This window comes from Centroberyx gerrardi, chromosome 3 (assembly GCF_048128805.1).
Source record: "Centroberyx gerrardi isolate f3 chromosome 3, fCenGer3.hap1.cur.20231027, whole genome shotgun sequence".
Taxonomy (NCBI): domain Eukaryota; kingdom Metazoa; phylum Chordata; class Actinopteri; order Beryciformes; family Berycidae; genus Centroberyx; species Centroberyx gerrardi.
Genome location: NC_135999.1, coordinates 18,537,660 through 18,547,980, shown reverse-complemented (window position 1 = coordinate 18,547,980; position 10,321 = coordinate 18,537,660). Strand labels below are relative to the sequence as shown.

The window sequence follows — 10,321 nt, the reverse complement described above, 5'->3', positions numbered from 1 at the left end:
ACACACACACACACACACCTGAGCATGTGCACACAATTTTCCTTTAACTTGAACATTATGCTGTCCATCCTGGCACCAGTAGGTGGCTCTCTCCTCTTGTTACAGTAATCTGGCTGAAGGAGTTCTGGGCTGGCCAGCTGTCTGATGCTGCACCAATCAGAATCCTTTCCTTGTCTAGTTTCAAGGGAAATGAAACTGAGCTCTGACTCAAAAGACAAACTGAAAGCTGAAAGACTTGGTTAAAAGCCCAACATCATTATTGGACAGTAAGATCTGGAAACGGTCAGACTACGGGGATTCTTCTCTTCTGCCTACAAGCAATACACAGGTCTGTAAAAAATACTTTATATTATATAACAAAACAGCAATTTAGAGCAAAAAACTTTTGTGTGTTTTCGTTATAAGGATAAATTCATAGGCGGAGTTTGAGTTGTAGACTATTCTGGGGGGGGGGGGGGTACTATTCCCCCAAACCACTACAAAGCTGAGTAGTAAGTACCATGGACAAGTGTACCAGTGCAAGTGGACCAGTGTACTCACTCGCTCTTGACTGACTCCCTGGTGATCAGAGGTGGCCGTGAAGTAGGACACAATCTCCGGTCCAGAATTATTGGAATTCCCTGACAAAGATGTGCAAAAAGCTGTACAATTTAAACAATACCATACTGGTAATGAGCAAATAATTGTTTATTCAATTAATTCATGGAGCTGTTCCATCTTATTTTCATTTGATACTAACTATTCAGTTCATACAGATTTCAATTATCCAAATATTGATGATGAATATTGCATAAGGTTTACACAGTTAATAGATCACCTTTTTGTTTTATATTCATGTTCAGAGAGGAGTAATAGTTAGATCTTTGTATGTGATAGGGCAATTAAATCAATGGTGTGCTTGTTTGTTTGGGGAGTTTGACCTTCAGTCCATGTGCCTACCACGTGAAGGTGCATGCTCAACGGACAGCAGCACCAAACAATTTTGAACTTACTGTAGGTGGAGAGCTACCCCACAGATAGTAATAACAGTAATCCATACCATATACTGTATATCCTAATAGTTACAACCATACCTGGCTGAAAATAAACATAGGACAACTTTGTTGCCTGTTGTTGGAAATGAAAACTTTTTTCCCCCCCTGTGGGCTAATACATAAGCAGGCATACATTTTAGTACAGTAGAGCTACAGGTGTTGTATATTATACAACCTTTTCGTACATCTTTATCAAGGGAACCCATAGCCTAATAATTGTAATAATATTATGATGATACGATATGGACCTAGGTCACTCACAGCAACGTGGGCTTAGCCAACACGATGCTGACAAAATAACGTTAGCTAGTTAACGTTAGAATAGTCAGCCGAAGTTGCGACTGCATTAGGGAACTATGCTAGCTACAAAAACAATGCCAAATAGCTTATGCTGCGCTATTTGACAACTGACTGAGTGACCACCAGCAGTAGGTGACGGCCTCACTTTATGATAGCGTTACGATTATGTTATCTTATCTTATTATCATCGACATTAATTTAATTAATCATCATCATTGTCATCATGGCATGGCACACACACTCCCTCCCTGCGAGTCCCTGTTAATCATGAAGCTACTCCATGCTTACCGCTTCAACTACACTCTCCTCCTGCTCCTGCTCACTCTGTCCCTCGGCCCTGTCATGCTCACTCTGTCCCTCCTCGGCTTCCCTGTCACACGCTTGCTCCTCTGCCTGCTCCTCCGTCTGCTCCTCCGCCTGCTCCTCTGTCTGCTCCTCTGTCCGCTCCTCTGTCCGCTCCTCCGTCCGCTCCTCCGCCCGCTCCTCCGTCTGCTCCTCCGCCTGCTCCTCCGTCCGCTCCTCTGTCCGCTCCTCTGTCCGCTCCTCTGTCCGCTCCTCTGTCTGCTCCTCTGCCTGCTCCTCTGTCTGCTCCTCTGTCTGCTCCTCTGTCTGCTCCTCTGTCTGCTCCTCTGCCTGCTCCTCTGTCCGCTCCTCCGTCCGCTCCTCCGCCCGCTCCTCCGTCTGCTCCTCCGTCTGCTCCTCCGTCCGCTCCTCTGTCCGCTCCTCTGTCCGCTCCTCTGCCTGCTCCTCTGCCTGCTCCTCTGTCTGCTCCTCTGTCTGCTCCTCTGCCTGCTCCTCTGCCTGCTCCTCTGTCTGCTCCTCTGTCTGCTCCTCTGTCTGCTCCTCTGTCTGCTCCTCTGCTTGCTCCTTTGTCTGCTCCTCTGTCCGCTCCTCTGTCCGCTCCTCTGTCTGCTCCTCTGCTTGCTCCTTTGTCTGCTCCTCTGTCTGCTCCTCTGTCCGCTCCTCTGCTTGCTCCTTTGTCTGCTCCTCTGTCTGCTCCTCTGCCTGCTCCTCTGTCTGCTCCTCTGTCTGCTCCTCTGCTTGCTCCTTTGTCTGCTCCTCTGTCTGCTCCTCTGTCCGCTCCTCTGCCTGCTCCTCTGTCCGCTCCTCTGCCTGCTCCTCTGCCTGCTCCTCTGTCCGCTCCTCTGCCCGCTCCTCTGCCTGCTCCTCTGCCTGCTCCTCTGTCTGCTCCTCTGCCTGCTCCTCTGCCTGCTCCTCTGTCTGCTCCTCTGTCTGCTCCTCTGCCTGCTCCTCTGTCTGCTCCTCTGTCCGCTCCTCTGCCTGCTCCTCTGCCTGCTCCTCTGTCTGCTCCTCTGTCCGCTCCTTTTTTTTTTTTTTGTAAACTTTATTTTCAGATTTTCAGATATACAAAAATACCATAACAACAAACAGACTAACAAAGCAGGAGACAGGGCCTAAGAAACTTATGAGGAGAGGACAGGACCAAAATACAAGGTCCTCCCAAATGAAAGAAAAATAATGTACAGCTGTTATCGTGAAAATAGCAAAATAAATAAATAAATAAATAAATAAATAAGTACATCCAGTAAGTACCATATCTGTTATTACCACCTTTAAGCCATAGTACAGTCACAGTATCATAAAATCATGACTGTGGTCATGCAAATGATAGGTTTTCTACAAACTCCATAAAGGGGCGCCATACCAGGTTAAAGTTTTTGCGAGATCCATGCATGGTGTACCTCAGCTTCTCAAGTTTCAAGTTTGACATAACTTCCTTCACCCACTGTAAGAAAGATGGAGGTGTTTTTGACTCCCAACCAAAAAGAATAAGACGACGAGCCAAGAGTGAGGCAAAAGCAATTGCATTTGCTTGATGAGTGGTAACCCTGTTTTCCACCGGACATACACCAAAAATAGCTGTAATTGGATTTGGATCAATAGTGATGTTACATATATTTGAAAAACACTCAAAGACGGATGTCCAAAAATCAACCAGAGATGGACACGACCAGAACATATGACCCAAAGTAGCTGGGCTTTGATGACATCTCAAACACTGGGGGTCTACTGATGGATATATTTTTGCCAGTCTCTCATTGGAAAAATGAAGACGATGAAGGATTTTAAATTGAATGAGACCATGCCTTATACTGAAAGACGAAGCATGTATATATCTTACACTGCGATGCCATGTGTCGTCAGGTAATTCACAGCCAATGTCCTGTTCCCATGCAGATTTAGTTTTCAACCACAATGGAGGGTTTATATTTTGGATTATGTTATATACTCTGGAGATTGCACCTTTAAGAGAAGGATTAAGGTCTAAACAAAATTCAATTGGGCCCTTGGTGGGAAGTTGTGGGAATGAGGGGAAATGTTTGCTGGCAAAACTGCGGGCCTGTAGATATCTAAAGAAATGAGATTTGGGGATACTGTGGTCTTTACCTAGAGCGTCAAAAGAGGCAAATACACCATCAATAAAAAGATCACCAAAGAAGACAAGGCCATTTCTATGCCACATTTTAAATGCTGTGTCAATTAATGATGATGGGAAAAGATGATTAAAAGACAATGGGGAAAAAGTACTGGTGTGACAGAGGGCAAAATGTGTCCTGAATTGAGACCATATTTTCAGGGATGATTTAACAATGGGGTTCTGGATAAAAGTGGTAGGCTTAATAGGCAGAGGGGAGCTCAATAGAGAAATAGGAGACGTCGGGAGACTGGACTGCAGTTCCATGATAGACCAGGAGGGGCCCTTGTTTTCTTCAAATGTGGATACCCAATACATACACTTTAAGATATTAGCTGCCCAATAGTAATGAATGAAATTAGGAAGGCCTAATCCACCATCAGATTTTGGTCTCTCTAGATAACTCTTTCTCATGCGTGGCGTTTTCTTATTCCATATAAAAGTAGAAATTAGTCTGTCTAATTGTTTGAAAAAAGATTTTGGCAAGAAAGCAGGAATCATTTGGAATAGATATAGAAACCTCGGCAAAATTGTCAGAGTTAATACGCCCTGCAAGTGAGATAGGTAGAGACACCCATTTTGCTAAATCCTGCTTAGTTCGTTCCAGCAGTGGTTGGAAGTTGTGCTTGGAAAGGTCTTTGAATGCATGTGTGACCTGAATCCCTAGATAAGTGAAGCACTGTAGCTCTGTTTTAAAAGGAAAGGAGTCATATGTTATTGTTTGAGCCAGCTGGTTGATTGGAAAGAGTAAGCTTTTGTTAAGGTTCAATTTATAGCCTGAGAAATTTCCAAAAGTCTGCAGCATATCTAAGAGGATAGGAATAGACTCTGTTGGATTAGAAACAAAACAGAGCAGGTCATCCGCGTAAAGCGATACCTTATGGATAGTGTCTCCCCTCTTAATTCCTGCAATTCTGTCCTCTGTTCGCAAGGCAATTGCTAGGGGTTCTATGGCTATGTCAAAAAGGTTAGGCGATAAATTGCAACCCTGCCGTGTCCCTCTGTGAAGGGGGAAATAGTCTGATATGACCGTATTTGTGCGGACTGACGCCATAGGAGCTCTGTCCGCTCCTTTGTCTGCTCCTCTGCTTGCTCCTCTGCTTGCTCCTCTGTCTGCTCCTCTGTCTGCTCCTCTGCCTGCTCCTCTGTCTGCTCCTCTGCCTGCTCCTCTGTCTGCTCCTCTGCCTGCTCCTCTGTCTGCTCCTCTGCCTGCTCCTCTGCCTGCTCCTCTGTCTGCTCCTTTGTCTGCTCCTCTGCCTGCTCCTCTGCCTGCTCCTCTGTCCGCTCCTTTGTCTGCTCCTCTGCTTGCTCCTCTGCTTGCTCCTCTGTCTGCTCCTCTGCCTGCTCCTCTGTCTGCTCCTTTGTCTGCTCCTCTGCTTGCTCCTCTGCCTGCTCCTCTGTCCGCTCCTCTGTCCGCTCCTCTGTCCGCTCCTCTGCCTGCTCCTCTGCCTGCTCCTCTGCCTGCTCCTCTGTCCGCTCCTCTGTCCGCTCCTTTGTCTGCTCCTCTGCTTGCTCCTCTGCCTGCTCCTCTGTCTGCTCCTTTGTCTGCTCCTCTGCCTGCTCCTCTGCCTGCTCCTCTGTCTGCTCCTTTGTCTGCTCCTCTGCTTGCTCCTCTGTCTGCTCCTCTGTCTGCTCCTCTGCCTGCTCCTCTGCCTGCTCCTCTGCCTGCTCCTCTGCTTGCTCCTCTGCTTGCTCCTCTGTCTGCTCCTCTGCTTGCTCCTCTGCCTGCTCCTCTGTCTGCTCCTCTGCTTGCTCCTCTGCCTGCTCCTCTGTCCGCTCCTCTGTCTGCTCCTCTGCCTGCTCCTCTGCCTGCTCCTCTGTCTGCTCCTCTGCCTGCTCCTCTGCTTGCTCCTCTGCTTGCTCCTCTGTCTGCTCCTCTGCTTGCTCCTCTGCCTGCTCCTCTGTCTGCTCCTTTGTCTGCTCCTCTGTCCGCTCCTCTGCCTGCTCCTCTGTCTGCTCCTCTGCCTGCTCCTCTGCCTGCTCCTCTGCCTGCTCCTCTGTCTGCTCCTCTGTCTGCTCCTCTGCCTGCTCCTCTGCCTGGCAGTGGCCATGACCAGCCACCTCTCCTTCAAGTTTCACTTGTTGCTGCCCAATGTCGCGTACTGTAGATATAGAAGCTACTGCAGCCCCTGCAGCAAACATGTCTGTTATTTTTGCACATTTGGCGGCATCCGCCTCTAGATTTTTAATTTTTTCTCCGCAACTTCTACGCACCCCCCTTGCGCTTTTGTTTATCCATTTTGACGCCTTCATCCATCCACAGATTTTTGGCTCTGAGCCACGGCATCTGACACGAGAAACAGAGAGGACAGAGGGGGAGGGGTGGGGCCTAGTAAGAGATGTGATTGGGCCAGCCCAGTGTCCATATAGAAAATGAACCAATGGGCCGCTGTCCCTGCTTTATGGGCCGGTCGTTGGCCAAAAAAAATATGTTAATTTTTTTAAATTAAAAATTATAAATTAAATTATATCGGCCCCAAGGTGCGTCCAAGGTGCGTCGGCCCACTGGGAAAATGCCCGGTATGCCAGATTACCAGTCCACCTCTGCTCCAGAGGGTTACAGGCAGGGCTGAGGTAGCCCAGATAGGCTACAGTCCAACTGAAAACACACACACAAATTCAAATAAACAGCCGTCTTACCTAATGCAGTAAACGTCTCTTTTTAATCACTTTCTAATCTCTTCTCTTTTTAGCGTCTAATGATTTAATGATCATATTGTGACATGGAGATTTAACACATTGATATAGTTTACTTTGTGCAGAGGTGCAAATAAGCTTTACTCAAGGGTTGTTGTGGTGATATATTTCAGCCACTACTGGCCACCCCACAATCTCCGCCTATGGATAAATTATATATAATACTGTCACCTGTTTTGATCTATTATTATCCATATTATGAATTTGGTTTTGGGATTTTCAGACTTGACTTGACTAGACTTGACCTTTTGTTTTTTTTGTGTGTGTTTTTTTTAATAGAGATTACAGAGATGTCCAAAGGAAAAGGTTGGATCCCAGGTTGCAGGCTGCTTGTTCTGGTCACATTGTGTGGTCAAATCCTAACTGCTCAATGCCACAGTCACCACAAAGGTATAGAGATGAACATACACTTGCACATTATATAGCTACAAATGAAGAGTTTGTTTGCAAAATGTTATATGTCCATAAAAAACAAAATCGGTATCTTAACTTATATGTTTCTAAAATCTAGATGATCTAGTCAGCTTTGATTTTGTCGTCCAAAGACTGACATTACCTACTATGTTCAAAGAGTATCATTTCTTTGAATTTGTGTTAATAATAACAATAATTTTGTTGACGTCAGTGTTCAAATTGTGGAGATCTTATTTTGGAATGAAACTTATATATGAAACATACTGTATATACATGTGCACGTTCACACACACACACACACACACACACACACACACACACACACACACACACACACACACAAGCCTCTTAACACCAGCATTTGTTTAATGGTCCACAGAGTCAAAGCATGTGAAAGATCTGAGGCTCATTCTGGTTGGGAAAACTGGATCAGGAAAGAGTGCAACTGGAAACACCATCCTGGGACGTAAAAACACCTTTAAAGAGGCGATGTCACCTGAGTCTGTGACAGCAGGTTGTCAGAAAGGGGAGGTAGCACATGATGGCCGTAACATCGTTGTTATTGACACCCCAGGGCTCTTTGACACAAACAAGACAAAGGAGGAAGTGAAAGTAAAAATAGAGGAGTGCATTGAACAGTCGGTTCCAGGACCCCATGCCTTTCTGCTGGTGATCAGTCTGAAGTCAAGATTCACAGAAGAGGAGAGGAAGGCTGTGGAGTGGATCCAGGATAACTTTGGCTCAGATGCTTCCATGTACACCATGGTCCTGTTTACACATGCAGACCTGCTAGAACATAAATCCGTGGAGGACTTTGTGAGAGAAAGTCAGGAGCTGCGGAGACTGATCAACACGTGTGGAAGAAGATACTATTCACTCATCAATGACAAGAGAGCCAGTCGTAGCCAGGTCCGAGAACTTCTGGAGAAGATAGAGATGATGGTGGAGGACAACGGAGGAAAACACTACACCAATAAGATGTACCAGACAGCCCAGGAGAAACTCGAGGAGAAGAGGAAAAGGAGGGAGGAGGAGGAAAGGAGGAAGAAGAAAGAGGAGGAGGAAAGGATCAGAGAAGAGGAGAAAAAGAGAGCTTGGTGTAAAATGGCAGCTCTTGCTAGCGCAGGAGCACTTGGTGCAGGAGCGTTTTTTTCCTCAAACCTTCTCATAGCTCTGGGTTCATATCTTGGAATCACCGAAGGTTATGAATGTGCTGCGGAAATGTTTAACATGTAGTTGTAGGACATGTGACAAAATGGGAAAATTGAATGGGATATATGTGATATATAGTAGGGGAGAGCAGGGCATGTTGTCACACTTGTTACTCATGGGTGTATTTCTCAGTAGTGCCTTACTACTGAGATACAATATACATTTTTCTAGCTAGATTAAGGTCTTGTCTAAAAAATGGCATTTTTACATTTTGAATAATTTACTGGAAGAAAAAGTTATTACTGATTAAATACCTCTTGACAACTTGTGACAACCCCATGTCAGGGCATGTTGTCACATAGACAAGTGTACTGTGTTTGTGCACACAATTCCATTTCCTCTGAAGTATATATACTATAATAACATGAAAAATATACTCTGTATTGAAACCAACATACTTCATCTCAGAAATCGACACCCACCTCACACCAGGTAAAATAACCCAAACCTCACCTGTCCTGGGATGCCCAGACAAACATACATTCTGATACAATTTCTAACAATATGATATATTAATGTGCATGGAATATATACATGTTTTTAATTGATGTTTTATTATGTAAAATGGCTTCTTAGTCACTTAAAGAAAACTTAAGCCACTATATTAATTTGCAAAAAACTGTCCACCATAAGTCTTGTGTGCACACTATTTTGGTTATGGGAATTTAAAATGTGCTTTATAATATATTGCATGTTCAATTTATTCTTCATGCATCAGTTTGTGTATAAACTGGATGGTTTGGGGGTGAAATACATTCTTGAATAAAGTGTTTATTCAGTTCAGTTTGTTTGTCTTGGTATTCTTTGTCAATTTGTAACAAACAGCTTGGGTTTTAAAAGCAAAAATGTGTCGATTTTACATAACCTTTGTTTTCAAACATGATTAAAACCTAATAAAACGACTGAACAACTTGAAACGGCTGAACACATCATACAAATGCAAACTTTTGTTCTCTACTAAGAATAATCCAAATTTATTTCATTTCATTCCCTGCCATGCACTACTATCTCTTGGTGAGAATTCAAATGCACTTATAGAGTAAACACTTTTTCTTTTTCATTTTCCATGGGTATTTCACCTGTCCTGTGAGTGTTCATATCATTGCAGGTTTGGTGGTTATATGGTGGTTATTTGGTGGTTTTGGTGGTTATATGGCAGAAATAGCACACAAATGGAATAGTTAGTGCCCTTTAAAGTGTTACAACTACACTTCACTTCAAAACCATATCAGTACCATTGATGTTTCAAAGCAACAAGTGTTTAAGTTAGTGTTTTAACTTTTACATCACAACCAAAGGAACAAAAGTTCCTCATATTTTTTTCATTTCACAGACGATTTGCAAAGAAATGAGATTCGGCTTCACACACACAGGGGCGTAGCCAGGAATTATGGGCCCTATGCACAGGAGGTGACTCTATGCCCCACTCCACTTTCCTCTCCTCCACCAACATTATATCAACATCTATGTCTACCCATCTACAACTCAAACACAACTCCACACATTCATTTACTTATCAATTATTTGACACATTCATAATTTAAATTATGGGTTTAATGCACTACTCTGCTAGCGCTTATCAGCTGTCATAGCCATACTTTCACCAGAAATACCTTGTTTGGTTAGGACAGTTTTGAGTCTGCACAGAAAACTGAGCCAAATTGTATTCCTGCTTGTTCCAGTTTGTCTCTGATAACACAACAGTTGTGTCATACGATAATATAACATGATACAGCTGTATCATATTTTTAAGAAAGTTTTATTCATTTGTAGTCTTGTAGATTTCTGCTAAACCATATTTCAAAACCAGAGCTGTGTGAAATAAAAGTATATATTTCCTTTTTTTTCTCTGAATTTATAAATATAGTCCAGACATTTGGATAGTCAGTGCTGTCCCTCCTGGTACCAGTAGATGGCTCTCTGCTCTTGTTAATCCGGCTGAAGGAGTTCTGGGCTGGCCAGCTGTCTGATGCTGCACCAATCAGAATCCTTTCCTTGTCCAGTTTCAAAGAAAATGAAACTGAGCTCTGATACAAAAGACAAAGTGAAAGCTAAAGCACTTGTTTAAAGCCCAACACCGTTATTGGACAGTAGGATCTGGAAGCGGTCAGACTATAGACCTTTTTCACAGCAGCCATTTTGACGTGTCATAGCAGGGTAAACACAGGTGTAACTAATAACATTAATGATGGTTCCATTCTATTTAGGTGTTCTAGTGACAGGGCCT

General features: G+C 44.0%; 1 protein-coding gene across 1 annotated transcript; it reads left to right on the top strand.

The window, feature by feature from the left end:
* Positions 1–265: 265 nt before the first annotated feature.
* LOC139933597 (GTPase IMAP family member 9-like) lies at positions 266–8,877 on the top strand. The gene is made up of 3 exons (XM_078282737.1): positions 266–328; positions 6,750–6,858; positions 7,262–8,877. Exons 2-3 carry the CDS (start codon positions 6,759–6,761, stop codon positions 8,116–8,118), a joined length of 957 nt encoding a protein of 318 aa, XP_078138863.1. The 5' UTR covers positions 266–328; positions 6,750–6,758; the 3' UTR covers positions 8,119–8,877.
* The last annotated feature ends 1,444 nt before the right edge of the window (positions 8,878–10,321 follow it).